The sequence below is a fragment of the Anabrus simplex genome, chromosome 1 (assembly GCF_040414725.1).
Source record: "Anabrus simplex isolate iqAnaSimp1 chromosome 1, ASM4041472v1, whole genome shotgun sequence".
Lineage (NCBI taxonomy): Eukaryota > Metazoa > Arthropoda > Insecta > Orthoptera > Tettigoniidae > Anabrus > Anabrus simplex.
In genome coordinates, this window is record NC_090265.1 from 700,643,446 (window position 1) to 700,664,923 (window position 21,478).

Here is a 21,478-nt window from a genome sequence, read left to right on the forward strand (position 1 = left end):
AACCATGGTTTCCCAAACCTTCTCTCTGGGTACACCATCATATGCCTTTTCTATATCTATGAAAGTCAAGTTCACATTTATTCTTATTAATCCAGTAAATTAAGGAATACACACACTGCTTGTAATTAGGTTTATCCATCCAGGTTCTGCAGAATGAAGCACGCAGCCTGCTTTGTACCAGTGTCAAGAGGCATATGCAGCTGAGGCATAAGTAGACAGAAACAGATCCAATCATTGCGAGTTTGATTCCTGTCCAAGATGTATTCTTTTATTTGTGCTTTTTGAAGATACGTTTTGTCATTCACCTCGTAGATGTATTGCCAGTTATTTTGCTAATACTGTAGTTAATTAATCTTAGTCACTCCATTCTTATGAAACATAATCCAATTTCTTGTCCATTCTTAGGATGTCCAAAGAAAATATTGTGAAACATTTTATTACCTAAGAGTTCGACAGCTTTGCATATTGGTACGTAGCCCCCATTAATTAGTAACCACTGAATTCGAATTTATGGCAGATGCACAAGTGGCAGATTGCTTATCAGTTGTTTCCCTAGTCTTTTCATAAATCACTTCGAAGAATTTGTAAATTTATCAAACATCTCCCTTGGAAAATCATTCCAATATCTAAATCCTCTTCCTTTAAACAAGTATTTGCCGCAGTTTGTCCTCTTGAATTCCAACTTTTCCTAATTTTAAAAAATCACTCACTGGGTGAGTTGGCCATGCGGTTAGAGGTGCGCAGCTCTGAACTTGGATCCAGGAGATAGTAGGATCGAACTCCACTGTCGGCAGCCCTGAAGATGGTTTTCCGTGGTTTCCCATTTCCGCACCAGGCAAATGTACCTTAATTAAGACCATGGCCACTTCCTTCCCTCTCCTAGGCCTTTCTTATCCCAATGCCACCCTAAGACTTATCTGTGTCAGTGCGATGTAAAGATAATTGTAAAAAAAAAATGACTCAAATTTATTTGTCAACTAGTCATTCCACACCATCCTCCACTGACAGCTTCAAACATACTGCTTAGTCAAGCATCTCATCTCCTTTGTCCCAAGTCTTCCCAGCCCAGACTTTGCAATATGTTCATAATGCTACTCTTTTGTCAGAAATCACCCTGAACAAATTGAGCTGCTTTTCTTTGGATTTTTTCCAGTTCCTTGAGTCAAGTAATCATGGTGAGGGTCCCATACACTAGAACCATACTCTAATTGGGGTCTTATCAGAGACTTATATGCCCTGTCCTTTACATCCTTACTACAACCCCTAAATACCCTCATAACCATGTGCAGAGATTTGTACCCTTTATTTACAATCCCATTTATGTGATTACCCCAATGCAGATCTTTCCTTATATTAACACCTAGGTACTTACAGTATCCCTATAAAGAACTTTCATACGTTAATGCAGTAATTGAAACTGAGAGGACTTGTGAAATTCACAACCTGACTTAATCCTGTTTATCACTATACCATTGCCTGCTGTCCATTTCACAACATTGTCGAGGCTTTTTTGCAGTTGCTCACTATCTTGTAACTATACAGAATAACATCATCTGCAAAAATCCTTATCTCTGATTCCAGTTCTTAACTCATATATATATATAAAAGCATAAAGGTCCAATAATACTGCCTTGAGGAATTCCCCTCTTAATGATTACAGGATCAGATAATGCTTCACCCACCCAAATATTTTGAGATCTAGAAATATAGCCACCCATTCAGTCACTCTTTTGTCTAGTCCAGTTGTCTCATTTTTGTCAGTAGTCTCCCATGATATAATCTATCAAAAGCTTCAGATAGTTCAATTATGATACTCTCTTCTGAATCTGAAATATTTGCTATATCTTGCTGGAATCCTACAACTGTGTGTACAGGTGTCATTCATATAGTGGCAGAGCTTGTGGGCTGTTAGTCAACTGTGTTGGCGCAGGTGAACACTGTTTGTTTGGCAACAGATTCTGGTCATAGGAAGGGAATGTGAGTCAAGCTTTATCAGCAACAAGCTCATGAAGCAAAGGCATTCTTCAGGCTGAAGCCCTCCAGGGAGGACTGGAGTAGAACTTCCTCCTCACTGCTGTTCCACTGCAGTGCAGACTAAAATTGACCAAAACTGCCCTAAATGCAGATCAGTAGTGACTGATGACCAGAAAACAGGGAAGTGGAATGAATAATTGATCCTTGAATATGTTATAGGAATCCTGAAGTTTGCATGGGAAGATGTAGTCTTCAGCAGTGACATCACATTTTCCTGTGGAGTGGTTCTATCGTTTTAAATATCGAGGCCCTTGGTTAACTAACAACCTGTTTTAGCTGGTTATATTCTCAACTTTTTTCAGCCTTTTCCAAATTTGAGCAATTTAACACTAAATAACTAGAAATTTATGTTTGTTAGAAAGTGGGTAGAAAATATCGCCTCCATGACAGAGTGTTTTATCACCCACCAGTGTAGTACAATGGAAGGTTTCCGATTCAATGGGTGTTCTTGGAAACAGACAAGCAAAAGGACATAGTTTTTGCCCTGGTACTCTTGTGTACTTGCTCTTCTTCTTTTTGATGTTGTGCATGATCTCTATCTCTTAGTTCAGGCATTGGAGTACTTCAGTGTTACGTACTCTGTCAACCCATGATATTCTGAACAGGCGTCGGTAGCACCACATCTCAAAGGACGGTGGTGTTCTGTTTTAGGGTCCAAGTCTTGGCACCATAAAGTAAGACAGAAAATACATAACACTGAAGTAAACGGAGACAAAGATTGATCTTAAAGTCTTCAAGAGTTCAAGTTCAAACTCCTATGATGACAGTGAGGAGGAGAGCAATGGTGCACAAGGTGGGCTGGAAGATTACTTGTAGGGGATCGAATCCATCCCTACTGATTAGAAAAGAAGTCCAAGCAGTGAGTAAAATTTTGATTTTCTTGCTGAAAGGCACTGTGCTTTCATGGGGTTATGTAGCCTATGTATTATGCCTTGTATCTTATGCTGCTTGGTACATATGGTCATTATTTAGTTCGCTCATTCTCTTGAATGCAGTCCTTCCCTGTTCAATCCGGGACCTAATTTCAACAGCTTTGTTCCAGCTGTGATCAAGTACGCTGCCGAGCTACTTAAAGCATTGGACTTGGTCCAGTGATGTGCCAGCTATTATCAAGTTAACAGTTTGAACCAGTGTGGAGAAGACAAAACAGTGGTAATGACATGAAGAGAAACTAGAAGGAAAAGGTATCGTTAGTATGTGGTGACAAAACCTTGAGGTTGTTGAATGCTTGAAATATTTGGGAAGTGAAATAATGCAAGATGCAAGGTTGGCTAAGGAGATCAGAAGAAGGGTACAAGCAGGAAATACGTTCTTTCAGAATGTATGGAACTTGGTGTGGAACAGAGAAGTTCCTATGAAATGTACAAGATTAACTTATGCATCAGAGACTTGGACATTGACAGCAAGGGATGAGAGTAAAATTCAGGCCAGTGAGATGGAAGTTCCTGAGAAGTATGGTAGGGAAGGCAAGGAGAGACAGAGTAAGAAATGTTGAGGTCAGGAAAGAAATAGGGGTAGAAAAACTGAGTGACAGGATGGAGAAGAATAAATTGAGATGGTTTCGACCTGTTATGAGGATGGAGGAGGGAAAGATACCGGAACAAGCATTGGAAGCTAAGACAGAGGGCAAGAGGGAAGCCCAGAGTGAGATGGGTAGACTCTGTCAAGAACAGTATAAAAGAAGAGTGGAATACAATTACTAAATAGGAGTGCTGGAATGAGAGGCAACGGTGGAGAAGTACCATCAACACCCCAACTTGGCAGGAGCTCGACAAGGGGAAATGAAAATGATGACTAGAATGAATGAATGAATGAATGAATGAATGAATGAATAAATAAATAAATAAATAAAAATAATATAAATAAATAAATCATTCATTAAGAACTTAACATCCAGTGAAATATTTACAAACAATCAATTTATTTGCACAGACTCATACAAGTACAATTGTCCTCTCATCCATTCAGCCTTTAAGAAATAAAAATACAAGGATCTTTGTGGAATTCAGTCCATGCCCATATTCATTTTATGTCGGAAACAAATATCTTTTCCTTATCTCCAACAGTTGTTTTATTATTTATACAACATAATCTTCAAACAGCAAGTCATTAAATCACCCACAAAGAAGAGAAGCAGTTGGGAAGAGTCCAAACTCTGAAGAATAATCTCATTAGAATTTAAAAACTTTGTTCTTTATTACTATTATTATTATTATATTACAATAATACTGTAACTTAACGTGACATCAAAGACACAGGGTGCTGGGTTGTTATTGTTGTTATTCTGGTTGAATTAATCGTGTGTTGGAAGTTTTATTGAGAATTTTAAATAGGTTCAGTTTAATATTTAGGTCATAGGGATTAGTATTTTAATTTATCTCCATTGCTGGGCTTTTTATGTTTTAAATTTCAAATTCTGCGTTGTGCCACATGGCATGCAGGTGGAAAAATTTCAAAATCTCAGGAATGCAAAGGATTAATTGACACTGCTGTGGACAATATGATATTCATCATGAGAGTTCAAGTTCAAACTCCTATGATGACAGTGAGGAGGAGAGCAATGGTGCACAAGGTGGGCTGGAAGATTACTTGTAGGGGATCGAATCCATCCCTACTGATTAGAAAAGAAGTCCAAGCAGTGAGTAAAATTTTGATTTTCTTGCTGAAAGGCACTGTGCTTTCATGGGGTTATGTAGCCTATGTATTATGCCTTGTATCTTATGCTGCTTGGTACATATGGTCATTATTTAGATATTTATATATGATAGGAGCTCCCTAAATATCACAATTTGTTTTAAGCCAGACTAAGTTTAGAAGTGACTAATATATGTTATTTTTTACTGCCATCGTTCCATGCATAAACCATCATGTATTATTGCTTGTCATAACAATACTCATGATTGTTGTATGTATTGCAGGAACATCAAGACTTCGTTATAATGCCTGTGCTGAGTGTATGTTTTCGTAATGTGTTATGACATCAGACGGAGTTTTTCAGCTGATATTACGAGCCCTCCTGTATTAAATATACATATAATTTAAATTTTAGTCTGATTCCTTGGCTGAATGGTCAGCATTGAGGCCTTCATTTCAGAGGGTCCTGGGTTCAATTCCCACATCTGATTAATTCTTTTGGTTCTTGGACTGGGTGTTTATGTAGGTCCCAACACTTTCCACTTCAGATTCAGACAATTCACAACACTACCAACCATCACAAAAACACACAGTAGTGATAACATCCTTCCACATTGGGTTGGTGTCAGGAAGGTCATCCGGTCATAACGCAGGGCCAAACCCACATGTGCAACACTGTCGCACACTGACCCCATGGGTGTGGGGAAAAGCAGTAGAAGAAGATACAATTTAAATATTAAATCTAAATATTAAATTGTATGGTAATATCGTTACAGTACGAATGCATACTATCGGTTGGTTGAATGTGTGAATTTCGTAGCTAAGGGAAGAGAAGAAGTGAAAAGTATGTTTCATTACGAAAACTGATGAAGAAATGCCATTTGGAGATTCAGTGACAAATCAGCTGACGGGTATCTGGCAATGCAGTGCGCCATACGTTTTGCACTAATTCTCGTCACGGCCGCACCTGTTAAAATCCTCCTCTTATTGGATAACCTGTACAATGTCCAAAGCCCCTAAAACTGATCAACAATAAAATAACAGTGACTGACTGCTGGGGAGATGTAAAGAGTCCCATAGCACCTTGTCAAAATTATTCAGTCATATTTGACGAGCAGGAAATTTCATGTTAGCTGTGAGGGGAAGAAATCCACCCCTAGGCCACTTGAAGCTGATGTACCACAGGGAGGAGTTATGTCCCCCACCATCTATGGCCTATATGTGAACGATCTTCCAACTCATCAAGGAGTATGCAGATGACGTTGCCATTTACAACTATAGGAATGAGATTATTTCTTAATATTGTGATGGTCAGCGAGTTTTTGTTACTATAATTGGAATATGCATTTCTTGTGTGTGTGTGTGTGTGTGTGTGTGTGTGTGTGTGTGTGTGTGTGTTTGTACCATATAAGTGTATTATTCTTATTACTTCGGATTTGAAAACTAAATTGTGTTAACTTCTTCTTCTTCTTCTTCTTATTATTATTATTATTATCGTCGATGCTGTTCATTGTCGTAATATACATCCTTATACTAGGAAATAAACTTGTAACTTTCCTTATCAGGAAATGAGGGGTCCATTTTCAGTTATTGCGTGGGGGGGGAGGAGCGAGCTTCTTAGCATCGTTACTGGTCTTGGGCAAACCAAATTAACTATCTCGGATAAATTATGAACCGTAGTTTTTCCTGGAGACACAATAAAGAACAGGCCTTACACTGAGCCACAGCATGGGTGGCTGCTCTGAGACCTCTACATCTCTACAAATATTAAGATAAATTTTTATCTAGCATGTGTCAGACGCATCCTGCTGTATGGTTGTGAGGCCTCGATATTACTTAAACTCCACTTTCAAAACTACAAGTTTTTCAAAATAAGACACTAAGAATAATGACTAAAGCCCCTGGACTGAAATCTATTTAAAAGATACGAACCAAACTTCATATTCCACTTATTAGATCTTAGATTAACAAAATAGTAAAGGTGACCAAATCTAGAATCCTCCTTAGCCATTCAACCGCCCCTGGCATCCTATTCTTAAAACGGGTCGTAAGAACCAAGAAGCCAAACACATGTTTCAAGCACCGCGACCCTTGGTTCATTTACGACCTATTATAAATAGAAAATCTAAATTCCTTCGGCATTTTCCAAATTTTAAAACCTCTTTTAATTAACGAACTTGAAAATTAAACCCCTCAAATGGGCTGTTTGTTTAGAAGGGATGGTTTCCCTCTATCACCCACGCCGCTCAACACATTCCGATCTTAAAAAAATTAAAACTAAATTGAACAATCTGACGGGAGACGAAATACCGGCTCTCAGACTGATTGATTTCTCCCCTGCCAGTGCAGTAAAACAGATAAACAGATGAGTAAAATGGGCATATTTTACACCCTAGGACTCTCATTTATTTGCCCTAAAAATAAAGTTAGATGAGGGATGCTATGTCTCTTCTGTTGCTACTCATCCCCACTAGATGGCATTTCTGCTGCAATTGTACAACTAACCCATCATGGCGGGCATAACATACTTATTCGGACACTTCTGAACGTGGGCACGACCTGAAGACCTTTTAAAGTTAATCCCCCCCTAGTCTTTCTTGGCGCGCAGTCTAGCGCTGGTGGTCTCGAGGCAGTCGAGCCATTGCTGGAGCTCGGGGGGCATGTCGGGCTTGGAGCCGCCTCCTGTCTTCTTGAGCACCTCCTCCATCAGCTCGTTCACGTCCGGACCCACGACGGCCTGTTTGATGAGAGCCACGGCTCGCACGAACCCGTCTCTCGGGGTTACGAACTGCTGCTCCAAGTAGACGTTCTTGTCATCCCAGTATATCATCTAGAAATATAAGATTGTCCAATCATAAAAGAGAAAAACAGTGCAGTACTTCATAGAACATCAACAACAAATCAATCATTACTGATCTGCATTTAGGACTGTCGCCCACGTGGCAGATTCCCTATCACTTGTTTACCTAGCTTTCCCTTAAACACGTTCTTTGAAGATCTGTTCGGTTAACTTGTTGTCATCCATTCTGTATAAATGTCAAAAAAAAAAAAAAAAACCCTCTTCTGTGATGTTTTCTATATTCCAAAATTATTTCCTCATTACTTCTTGATTTCCAATGTTCTGTAGTTCTTAGCGGACCGAGTATAGGCCGTATAATTCTTCTTTCCAGTACTTTTAATTTATTTAGCTTGTAAGGGTACTAGGCATTTGTTGATGTAGTATGATTATTCTTATACATTTCTATCTACTGATGGGGAAGATAACCTATTAATTTAGTATATAAAGTACACTGACTGACAGAGCAAATGCAACACCAAGAAGGAGTGGTCAGAACTTTATGCCAATTGCAGGGTAGACTGACGTCACTGAGGTATGCTCATGATGTGAAATGCGCCGCTGTGCTGCGCACGTAGCGAACGATAAATGGAACACGGCGTTGGCGAATGGCCCACTTCGTACCGTGATTTCTCAGCCGACAGTCATTGTAGAACGTGTTGTCGTGTGCCACAGGACACGTGTATAGCTAAGAATGCCAGGCCGCCGTCAACGGAGGCATTTCCAGCAGACAGACGACTTTACGAGGGGTATGGTGATCGGGCTAAGAAGGGCAGGTTGGTCGCTTCGTCAAATCGCAGCCGATACCCATAGGGATGTGTCCACGGTGCAGCGCCTGTGGCGAAGATGGTTGGCGCAGGGACATGTGGCACGTGCGAGGGGTCCAGGCGCAGCCCGAGTGACGTCAGCACGCGAGGATCGGCGCATCCGCCGCCAAGCGGTGGCAGCCCTGCACGCCACGTCAACCGCCATTCTTCAGCATGTGCAAGACACCCTGGCTGTTCCAATATCGACCAGAACAATTTCCCGTCGATTGGTTGAAGGAGGCCTGCACTCCCGGCGTCCGCTCAGAAGACTACCATTGACTCCACAGCATAGACGTGCACGCCTGGCATGATGCCGGGCTAGAGCGACTTGGATGAGGGAATGGCGGAACGTCGTGTTCTCCGATGAGTCACGCTTCTGTTCTGTCAGTGATAGTCACCCCAGACGAGTGTGGCGTCGGCGTGGAGAAAGGTCAAATCCGGCAGTAACTGTGGAGCGCCCTACCGCTAGACAACACGGCATCATGGTTTGGGGCGCTATTGCGTATGATTCCACGTCACCTCTAGTGCGTATTCAAGGCACGTTAAATGCCCACCACTACGTGCAGCATGTGCTGCGGCCGGTGGCACTCCCGTACCTTCAGGGGCTGCCCAATGCTCTGTTTCAGCAGGATAATGCCCGCCCACACACTGCTCGCATCTCCCAACAGGCTCTACGAGGTGTACAGATGCTTCCGTGGCCAGCGTACTCTCCGGATCTCTCACCAATCGAACACGTGTGGGATCTCATTGGACGCCGTTTGCAAACTCTGCCCCAGCCTCGTACGGACGACCAACTGTGGCAAATGGTTGACAGAGAATGGAGAACCATCCCTCACACCATCCGCACTCTTATTGACTCTGTACCTCGACGTGTTTCTGCGTGCATCGCCGCTCGCGGTGGTCCTACATCCTACTGAGTCGATGCCGTGCGCATTGTGTAACCTGCATATCGGTTTGAAATAAACATCAATTATTCGTCCGTGCCGTCTCTGTTTTTTCCCCAACTTTCATCCCTTTCGAACCACTCCTTCTTGGTGTTGCATTTGCTCTGTCAGTCAGTGTACATTTCACTTCCAATCAGAAAGATTGATTAATTCAAAACCGAGCTCGATAGCTGCAGTCGCTTAAGTGCGGCCAGTATCCAGTATCCAGTATTCGGGAGATAGTAGGTTCGATCCCCACTGTCGGCAGCCCTGAAAATGGTTTTCCGTGGTTTCCCATTTTCACAACAGGCAAATGCTGGGGCTGTACCTTAATTAAGGCCACGGCCGCTTCCTTCCCAATCCTAGCCCTTTCCTGTCCCATCGTCGCCGTAAGACCTATCTGTGTCGGTGCGACGTAAAAAACTAGCAAAAAAAGATTAATTCAAAATAAATAATCTGAATTATATTCATTGTCTCATTATTCATAATTATTTTAACATCAATCGTAATGACTTTAGCCTCAATCCTTTCTAAAAAAAACATTAATGACCGAGAAAAAAGTTCCCCTTTTGAGTGCGGGTTTGATCCTAAAAGTTCAGTATGTCTTCCCTTCTCTTTACGATTTTTTAAAAATCGCTGTAATCTTTCTGATACTCGCGTATAGGCATTCCGGTTTGACTTCTGTGTTAAGTGTAATATTTTGAGGTTTTTAGATAAACGCTTCTTGTTGTAGATATTCCTAGTTATACCAAATGCACTTTCCATCTTGTGTATCCTTTCTTGCACAGCGGATTTTTAAAAATCGTTTTCTTGAATTGTTTCTCTCTAATATTTGAATTTCTTTACCTTCCTTATTTGACAAATTTCTGTTATTAGAAATTCTGGAACATTTTTTTATATTTGTCAGATTGTTTGTACAGAAATTCTTAAACCTGTTCTGCTGGCTATTCTCCTTCTTCCGTTATTACGGCTTCACTGGACCATCATTTTCTGGTCATCTTCTTCAAAACGTTTTCTTTCCGAATTGCCCAGTAGCTTTTCGTTCGTTCTGACATTTCCTGCTATTCCTCACCTGTAAATACCCTTTTCATTGTACGTACGCCATTTGTCTATTTTTGGGTTAAATCTTATTTTTATATTTTTTCTGTTTTGTTTTGTAAATCGTCCAGAGTTATTTCTAGTCCTTCCATATCATCTCTAATATCTTTAATCCATTATACTTGTTGCTTCAGGTTCCAGAGTTTTCTATAAGTTTTTTTGGTAATCTAGTTTCTGGTATCCTCGTAATATGACAAAAAAAGAAAAAAAGAAAAACAGATCCTCTTCTTCCGTATAGTATCTGTAATGGGCTCCAGTTCTCTGTAAACCACTTCAATTGGCACTATCCACCACTGTCCATAGTTTTGATATCTTTCATTTATATATGTTCTGGCTAGTCTTGTCCCTACTTTAGCCGGGCTGAGTGGCTCAGACGGTTGAGGCGCTGGCCTTCTGACCCCAACGTGGCAGGTTCGATCCTGGCTCAGTCCGGTGGTATTTGAAGGTGCTTAAATACGTCAGTCTCGTGTCGGTAGATTTACTGGCACGTAAAAGAACTCCTGCGGGACTAAATTCCGGTACCTCGGCGTCTCCGAAAACCGTAAAAGAGTAGTTAGTGGGACGTAAAGCAAATAGCGTTATTATTATTATTATTATTATTATTATCTCCCTACTTATAGAATTTTGTCTATTTAAAAAGAGTTTTGCTTCCGTTTGTCACCTCCAGCTGAACCACCGTCTCGTAATGTTTTAATTTAATTTTGATCGATAGACCTTTTTTGTGAGCCTCCGTGGCTCAGACGGCAGCGCGTCGGCCTCTCACCGCTGGATACCGTGGTTCAAATCCCGGTCACTCCATGTGAGATTTGTGCTGGACAAAGCGGAGGCGGGACAGCTTTTTCTCCGGGTACTCCGGTTTTCCCTGTCATCTTTCATTCCAGCCACACTCTCCATTCTCATTTCATAGCATTTATCACTCATTAATAAATCACCTTGGGAGTGGCGACCCCATTGTAATAACAGCCTATGTATGTTTCATTCATTACATCCCTGACCCGGTCAATGACTGGAAAACAGGTTGTAGGTTTTCATTTTCATTTTCAGACCTTTTTTGTATTGTGCAGTATGTAGTCCGGACCACGTTGGCTATTATTATTATTATTATTATTACTAGTACGAATCATGTTTTTGAAGTAAGTGCCGTTTTTAAATATGGCTGCTGCAGCGCTTCGTTCGTCGTTCAAGAGCATGCGCGCTCAGTACGTACATCTGTAGACTAGCCACAAACGCCATTACGGAAGCATTCGCCCGTATTTACGTTTGTTTGGGCGTATTGAAAATGCCTCTCACAATTAACTGTCCCGCCGAGTGTGAAGTACTGCGCTGTAATTCGATTTTTAAATGGAGAAGGCGTGAAAGCTGTTGAAATTCGTCGGTAGATTAGTGAATGAGCAAAGGCATGGTAAGAAAATGGGTTAGCGCATTTAAAGAAGGCCGTACTAATGTCTACGTAGTGGGCGATTGTCTCTTAATACTGAAGACTTTGTACAAAAAGTTGATGCAAAGGTTCGAGAAAACAGATTCTTTAAGATTTCGCCATTAAGTTGTGAGTTGCCTGAAATTTGAAGGAGTGTTCTTTATGAAATTATGCCAGGACGCTTATAGATTATCGGAAGCTCATGCAATTCAAAACAAACGACTTGTCATGACAAAGCGCAACCTCACATGGCTAATCGAACTCGAGACCTCATCGTTTCATTTGGTTGCGGACAATTTGATTATCCTCCGTACAGTCCTGTCCTAGCACCTAGTGACTACCACTTGTTCCTGCACCTGAAAAAGCCACAATGATGATGATGATAACCGCGCGGAGGTGGCTGGCACATCAGGCGGCAGATTTCTATGAGGATGGAATTCAGAAGCTGGCTTCACGATATGACAATTGCGTTCATATGCCTGGAACTTATGTTGAGAAGTAGTATAAGGTACAGGCTTACATGTAAAACAAGAACCGTTTAAAAATTGCATTACTTTTTTCCATATCAAAACGGCACTTACTTGAAAAACACGCCTCGTACATAAGCCTGTTTTTGACAGTCGAAATTACTGGCTACAAAGTAATTGGAAATTCTAAATCGACTATTAATATATCTTATGAATAGAAGTTGCACTTTCCTGGTTTTATATGGCATTCGAATGAAATCAAAACAGGAATTGTAGTATTTCCTTACAAACCATACCGAGTAATTTTGAGGAAATTGCCTCTATTTAGGAACGAAAATTGTATACCGGATTCACAGGTTCTAAATCAATTCTTGGTATAAAATAATTTCTTTCTGAAGCTGAGTCCATCTAAATTTCTGCATGAAGGATATTTTTGTTTAGCTTCCGTAGATTCGATCTCATTCCATTGCACAAAACAGCTTTATTAACTTCATTAACATCATCGCACATTACGGAGGCACTGCTAATGTACGTTATTTGATCACTTATCAAACTATTCAGAACCTATTGGTTGATGATGTTAACTTGTTTGTTTCTTCGGCAATAAACAAATAAATAAATAAATAAATAAATAAATAAATAAATAAATAAATAAATAAATAAATAAATAAATAAATAAATAAGTAAATAAATAAATAAATAAATAAAATAAATAAATAAATAAATAAAAATAAAAAATGGTACTTTGGAAAACATTGTACTCTGACTTGGATGAAAAGAAGAACCAATTGAATAACGTAAAATATTTTCTGAACCTCTGTGGTGTAGTGGTAAGCTTGATTAGCTGCTACCCCTGAAGGCCCGGGTTCAATTCCCGGCTCTGCCACGAAATTTGAAAAGTGGTACGAGGGCTGGAACGGGGTCCACTCAGCCTCGGGAGGTCAACTGAGTAGAGGTGAGTTCGGTTCCCACCTCAGCCATCCTAGAAGTGGTTTTCCGTGCTTTCCCACTTCTCCTCCAGGCAAATGCCGGGATGGTTCCTAACTTAAAGCCACGGCCGCTTTTGAGGCCGCTGAGTCCGAGGGAATAACCAACCCTGAAGAATAAACAGATTAAGAAACAGATAAACAGATTAAGAGTTACTGCCAGGCATTGACCCAAGTCTGCACTACACAAGATCACTTTTTTAAAGGAAAATATAAATAACTGACCTACTGCTGAAAAGCCATGGCCTCGTCCCACATGATTAATTTAACCTACCTCATTTAATCCGCGTCTTCTGGCAATATTAGACATACAGGTCTGCGAATTATTCTCTCTTCCCTGTGACCTAACTTTTTTCAATACATCTTTCTCGAAACGTATCGTTTTAGCTTCAGTTGTTTGTTTCTGTAAATGCATATTTTTTCTTTTCCACTTTTGCCTTTGTTTACTCTTAGCGTCTTCCTAAAGGAGGCTTAGTACGCTGGATGCTCGGCTTATTTAAACATTTCTTGATTTAACACACGAAAATTCGTACAGCCTTTGATGATCGAAAATTCTTTCAAGTGAGTCCTCGTACCTTCATGGATGTCATGTTCTCCCGAAGGATTTCTGATGAAGTGGCGGATGCAGCAAAAGCGATGGCATAAACTCCACAATCGATTATATTTGGCAAATGATCTTCTTGATGATAAACACTGCGACATGAGTCAGGAACAGCCTAAATATGAAATCCTGTCGTGACAACGAAGAATTAGTGTTTAAACTCTCGTGAATACTAATGTTGATGCCATCATTAAAAACACGTATACAATGCGTAATCAATTTTTTGACATTTTCTCTAATTATGATCTGTATGTTTGGACGTAGTCCGCCTATGTGGTGTAGTGGTTAGTGTGATTAGCAGCCACCCCCGGAGGCCCGGGTTCGATTCTTGGTTCTGCCACGAAATTTGAAAAAGTGGTACAAGGGCTCGAACGGGTTCTACTCAGCCTCGGGAGGTTAACTGAGTAGAGGTGGGTTCGATTTCCACCTCAGCCATCCTCGAAGTGATTTTCCACTTCTCCTGCAGGCAAAAAGCCGATATGGTTCCTAACTGAAGGCCACGGCCGCTTCCTTCCCTCTTCTTTGTCCATCCCTTCCAATCTTCCCATCCCCCCACAATGCTCCTGTTCAGCATAGCAGGTGAGGCCGCCTGGGCGAGGTACTGATCATTCTACCCAGTTGTATCGCCAGATAGACATATTGACAAGTAGCAATAATTCATACTCAGTATATTTGTATTCTGTGCATTTGAGTGTTTGGGTAGTAGACATCGCCTCCATTTGCTCGCACTATAATGGCAGATTTAATGAGTGAATTATAATCTGGTGAATATTTACCGGGAGATTTTGTTAATGTTTTTGATTGGAGCTTGCAGTTTTGGGCTCAGTTCATCTACCTATATGTCCACACATCTTTCTTTCTTTCTTTCTTTCTTTCTTTCTTTCTTAATCTGTTTACCATTCAGGGTAGTTTTTCCCTCGGACTCAGCTAGGGATTCCACCTCTACCGCCTCAAGGTCAGTGTCCTGGAGCTTCAGACTCTGGGTCGGGGGATACAACTGGGGAAGAAGACCAGTACCTCGTCCAGGCGGCCTCACCTGCTATGCTGAACAGGGAACTTGCGGGGGGATGGCAAGATTGGAAGGAATAGACAAGGAAGAGGGAAGGAAGTGGCCGTGGCCTTAAATTAAGTACCATCTAGCATTTACCTGGAGAAGTGGGAAACCACCGAAAACCACTTTCAGGGTGGTTGAAGTGGGAATCGAACCCACCTCTACTCAGTTAACCTCCCGAGGCTGAGTGGACCCCGTGCCAGCCCTCGTACCACTTTTCAAATTTCGTGGCAGAGCCGGGAATCGAAGCCGGACCTCCGGGGGTGGCAGCTAATCACACTAACCACTACACTACAGGGGCGGACGAGCTGTATTCAATATTTTATTAATGACTCAGAAACTAAGACAAACCCTATAACAACCTATAACCCTACGTGCACTAGTTTTATTTTCAAATATAGACTAAATAGGCAGCGGGGAGTTGTCAAATAAAAACATATCTTTGAATTATAAAAAAATAACAATGTAATTCATTGTTATGTAGATTTAATAAGAGAAATAAATAGATTTTCGTACAAGTCACCTTAAACAATATTCTTGTAAATGAGTTCAATCCGCCTGTCTTACATTTCAGCAGTCTTGAAATCAGGCGTCTTACTAAAATGCCACAGCAGTTTCTTCTCTATAGCTAGAGTTCCCAAGTTAGACAGTCTCTTGTTGGTCATCGAATACCTTAAATAGGTTTTAATTCGTTTCAAGGCACTCATAGCGCTTTTACTAGAAACTGACGTTAACGGAATATTCTTTCTCTTTCTTAATCTGCTTACCCTCCAGGGTTGGTTTTACCCTCGGACTCAGCGAGGGATCCCACCTCTACCGCCTCAAGGGCAGTGTCCTGGAGCTTCAGATGCTGGGTCGGGGGATACAACTGGGGAGGATGACCAATACCTCACCCAGGCGGCCTCAACCGCTATGCTGAACAGGGCCCTTGGTGGCGGATGGGAAGATTAGGAGGGATAGACAAGGAAGAGGGAAGGAAGCGGCCGTGGCCTTATGTTAGGTACCATCGCGGCATTTGCCTGGAGGAGAAGTGGGAAACCACGGAAAACCATTTTGAGGATGACTGAAGTGGAAATCGAACCCACCTCTACTCAGTTGACCTCCCGAGGCTGAGTGGACCCCGTTCCAGCCCTCGTGCCTCCGAGGGTGGCAGCTAATCACACTAACCATTACACCACAGAGGCGGACGTTAACGGAATATACAGTATCAAATTGCTATTTTGTTGTTTCCGTATACACACTCCGGAGTTCGTTATTAAGAATGTAAGTCAATAGTTGTTGTGGTTATAATATTGGACAAGAAAATGCATGTACTTCAAGGATTTTGATACTATCATTCATTTATTACGCGTGATTTGAATATTATTTTATTTTTAGACGTGTCTTATAATAAAGCAAATTAATTTCATTAAAAGCATGCCTGAGATAAGAGCACCTTTATAAGTGAGAGCCAAATACTAACCAATGAGGGCACGAAGAGACGCTGGTTAAGTCTGTCTACTGGGCAGAGAAATCTTGCAATAGGAAAGTCATAGTTCCACAGTCAGCACCTTCAGACAGCATTAGTGTTGCTCTATCTGAAAGCTTTGAAAATGAAAGGGAACGCACACACAATGGACAGCGTCAACTTTCGCCTACGTCCTTCGTGAAAATGACGCGAGTCCGAGCATTGCCGAAGTGAGACGAAAATAAGTAAAGCCGGGAATACAATAATGTCATGTATGTGGAAATAATTACTGTTCTAAAAATGTAATTGAATTAACTAGACAATATTTCGTTCACGCTGTCTACCCTGTCTCCCCTGACGCTTTGCCCCTGGTGGTGTATAGCCTACAATTTCTAATCACTAGATTGCGTGCCAAAAGCCTGAAATAAATTCCAAATCTCCCCGCAGTGCTCATATGGAGTAAGGGTATATGACGCTGTTGATGGTGATTACTCCGTCGGATGGGGACGTTATGCCTTGAGCAGACCCTTTAGTGCTAATAGACAGGAGTAGGCTATGTGCCGGTACCGGGTTTCGCCCTCTCCCTTCCTACTATCATATATCACGTCATCCATTTCATCCCAGCTCCTCTGATGATATAGATGTTGATTCCCACAGGGAATATGAAATATTTGTCCTGAATGAGCAAATTTATAATACCAATATAAATGGTCCGTTATTGGACATTATAAATTTTCCAGCTAGCTCATTCTTGGTTGCCAGCGTTTCGCCCTCATGTGCTAGGGTGGGCTCATCAGTTGGTACCTAGCACACCTACCAATACGCTGGCTAGTGCATACCGTGGAGGCCACTGCGTAGGCTAACTGGAGCCACCGGCAGTGCCAATGCACTAAGAGACTTTGTCTCATCACTAAAAATTGATGCCTGCTTGGCCATCAGATGATATAGATGTTGATTCCCACAGGGAATATGAAATATTTGTCCTGAATGAGCAAATTTATGAGGTTGACGTCAGGAAGGGCTCCGGTCATTAAAACCCACCACGACAGATTCATCTCACCTCATACCCGACCCCGTAGAGAAAGGAAACAAGGGTTGGACAAACAGAATTTTTCACTGAACAGTTCAAGTCATCATTGCATTGTTCTTGTAACCATATCTTGTACTATTGAATATATCTGTGGAAGGTAACAGAAGCCTGGATGTACGCAGTTCGGCATCATGCCGATAGACATAGCTGAGTACCTAAGCCATCATGGCGAATGTGCGACAACGACTTCACTGATAGAAATGTATTTTGTTTCAAAACAGTACAAAAGTCGTGGTATCTGCTACGCTGGCGTAGCAGGGGTAGAGGTGGTACTCCCACGTGGCGCGTCCCAGGTGGCGGATAGGGGGGTCCTAACCGGCTTGCCGGCGGACTTGAGGGAAATAAAATACCTCTCGCGGACCAAACACACACCCCCTGTGTGTGGGGGAGGCAGTCGAAGAATTCACCCACGGCATCATCTACCTGTCGTAAGAGGCGACTAAAAGGGGCGACCAAGGGATGATCCAATTAGAACCATGAGACTACTTGTAATTAGTACCATCACGCAGGGAACTCCATGGGTCGCATTTACTTGCGCGTAATACCACTGTGTTAGGTACGCAATAGGTTTGTGATTAGTAGCGACAGTGTGTGAATCAGGAGGTGGGTCCTACAGTACTTGTGATTCGTACCCCTATATGAGCGACACCATGGGGTTAGCGAAACCATGGTTCTGCCTTACCTATGCAAAGTTCCCACTATGTGAGGAATTCCACGGGATAGCACGAGTTCCTGTGGTTAGTCCATTTATGTGAGGAACGCCATAGGTTTGCGTTGCCTGTAAATAGCGGCGCAATGTGCGAAACAACATAGGTCTGTGTTACATGTGCGCATTACACTACCTGTGAATAGTACCATAATGTGTGGAATACCGCGAGTCTCCGCTACTTTCGATTAGTATCGCAACATGACTTATAGCATGGTTCTACTTTCCTAGCGATAAATACCATTATGAGGGGCCGATGACCTGGATTTTGGACCCGTTTCTACTATAAGCATACCGTCTTACTAATAAAAAGTCCTTATACAGTTGTTTAACACTTGTATAGTTATACAGTGAATAAACCCTGTATAAGCGTTTTATATTTTTCTTACTAATAAACGTGGTATGCGCATTGTATTACTATACAGCACGTATACACTCGTTCCAAGGAGTAGGAATCTCTTCCTGCAGTTCGCTGGCGTTTCTCGCACGTTCACCGCCTTTATGATCGCTTCTGCTGGTTATCTACGAGCAAAACTTTCCTGAAAGTCGCGCAGTAGCACGGCATATCGAAAAGGCAGCGGCAACACAGAGTGAGACAGCTGGAAATTGGCTTATACTGATATCAACATTTCTTCAGCTTGCTTGTGTAATGAACGCCAAAAAAGAAATGGAAAAGCTTAAGAAAAGATCAATAGCTCATAACTGGGATAGTACGGAAAACGTAGGCAATTGTAATTGAATCGGCGAGTTGAAAAGTGTACACATTCCAAAATCGTTACTTTTCAGGAGAAAGGAAAACCTGTTTTGTAGCTAAAAGAAAGGTTTGATCAAAAAGGTTTATATCAGGCATTTATACATCATATTTAGCATATTCAAGTACAAAGTATGGAAATCATACACTGACTGACAGAGCAAATGCAACACCAAGAAGGAGTGGTTCGAAAGGGATGAAAGTTGGGGAAAAAACAGAGACGGCACGGACGAATAATTGATGTTTATTTCAAACCGATATGCAGGTTACACAATGCGCACGGCATCGACTCAGTAGGATGTAGGACCACCGCGAGCGGCGATGCACGCAGAAACACGTCGAGGTACAGAGTCAATAAGAGTGCGGATGGTGTCCTGAGGGATGGTTCTCCATTCTCTGTCAACCATTTGCCACAGTTGGTCGTCCGTACGAGGCTGGGGCAGAGTTTGCAAACGGCGTCCAATGAGATCCCACACGTGTTCGATTGGTGAGAGATCCGGAGAGTACGCTGGCCACGGAAGCATCTGTACACCTCGTAGAGCCTGTTGGGAGATGCGAGCAGTGTGTGGGCGGGCATTATCCTGCTGAAACAGAGCATTGGGCAGCCCCTGAAGGTACGGGAGTGCCACCGGCCGCAGCACATGCTGCACGTAGCGGTGGGCATTTAACGTGCCTTGAATACGCACTAGAGGTGACGTGGAATCATACGCAATAGCGCCCCAAACCATGATGTCGCGTTGTCTAGCGGTAGGGCGCTCCACAGTTACTGCCGGATTTGACCTTTCTCCACGCCGACGCCACACTCGTCTGGGGTGACTATCACTGACAGAACAGAAGCGTGACTCATCGGAGAACACGACGTTCCGCCATTCCCTCATCCAAGTCGCTCTAGCCCGGCACCATGCCAGGCGTGCACGTCTATGCTGTGGAGTCAATGGTAGTCTTCTGAGCGGACGCCGGGAGTGCAGGCCTCCTTCAACCAATCGACGGGAAAGGGAAATTGTTCTGGTCGATATTGGAACAGCCAGGGTGTCTTGCACATGCTGAAGAATGGTGGTTGACGTGGCGTGCGGGGCTGCCACCGCTTGGCGGCGGATGCGCCGATCCTCGCGTGCTGACGTCACTCGGGCTGCGCCTGGACCCCTCGCACGTGCCACATGTCCCTGCGCCAACCATCTTCGCCACAGGCGCTGCACCGTGGACACATCCCTATGGGTATCGGCTGCAATTTGACGAAGCGACCAACCTGCCCTTCTCAGCCCGATCACCATACCCCTCGTAAAGTCGTCTGTCTGCTGGAAATGCCCCCGTTGACGGCGGCCTGGCATTCTTAGCTATACACGTGTCTTGTGGCACACGACAACACGTTCTACAATGACTGTCGGCTGAGAAATCACGGTACGAAGTGGGCCATTCGCCAACGCCGTGTCCCATTTATCGTTCGCTACGTGCGCAGCACAGCGGCGAATTTCACATCATGAGCATACCTCAGTGACGTCAGTCTGCCCTGCAATTGGCACAAAGTTCTGACCACTCCTTCTTGGTGTTGCATTTGCTCTGTCAGTCAGTGTATTATGTACGGTTTTCAAGTTATACAGTTTTTATGTCGAGGAATATGTCCCTTTTTATACTCAAATTTGAGAGAGACCTTTGTAGAGACAGATAAATTCGCAATTTCAAAAGTCTATTAAGCAGTAACACATTATTACACAAAAATACGCCCAACCATCATTTCTTTTATCGTTATTCATTGTCATTCCGTGAGACAGCTGGAAATGGGCTTATATTAATATCAACATTTCTTCAGCTTGCTTGTGTAATGAACGCCCCCCCAAAAAAATGAAAAGCTTAAGAAAAGATCAATAGCTCCTATCTGGGATAGTACGGAAAACGTAAGCAATTGTAATTGAATCGGCGAGTTGAAAAGTGTACACATTCCAAAATCCTTACTTTTCAAGAGAAAGGAAAAACTGTTTTGTAGCTTTAAGAAAGGTTTGATAAAAAAGTTTCTATTAGGCATTTATACATTATATTTCTGCGTATTCAACTACAAAGTATGGAAATCATATTACATACGGTTTTCAGGTTATACCATTTTTTATGTCGAGGAATATGTCCCTTTTTAGGGTACTCAAATTTGATAAAGCTCTTTCTAGAGGCAGATAATGTATAATAAACTCGTAATTTCAAAAGTCTATTAAGCAACAACACATTATTACACAAAAATACGCCGAACCACCATTTCTTTTATAGTCATTCATTGTCACTCCGTGTCTTTAAAGTGTTTTACTTTACGAAGATGTCTAGCCTCCGTAACCTCTGAATGGTGTATGTCTTCTATGTTTAAAATGCCGTGAAGATCATCAGCGTTATCGTCCATTCTTTCAATGTGTGTTCAATGTTATATGGATAAGTCGAATATTTCACCACGATTATATTACTGTAGACAATAAATACCACGAAAATAAACTGCTCACTCATTTCTTTTTCCGCTAGTCGCTGCTATACAGCGCTTATACAAGGGTCCTGGTCTGTATAAGCAATTCAGTGAATAACTATAACAGATGTATACACAGGAGGCTTATACTCGGTTTATTAGTTACGAATTTCACATAAACGGTGCATAAATCT

General features: G+C 42.1%; 1 protein-coding gene across 1 annotated transcript in view; it reads right to left on the reverse strand.

Annotated features, from left to right (window-relative positions):
* Positions 1 to 6,156: 6,156 nt before the first annotated feature.
* The window catches only part of LOC136857358 (protein THEM6), a 36,640-nt gene continuing 21,318 nt past the window's right edge, over positions 6,157 to 21,478 (reverse strand). Inside the window, exon 3 of the mRNA XM_067135971.2 lies at positions 6,157 to 7,498. Coding sequence (XP_066992072.2) covers positions 7,256 to 7,498 — 243 coding nt within the window. The 3' untranslated portion in view covers positions 6,157 to 7,255. The remainder of the gene's footprint in view (positions 7,499 to 21,478) is intronic.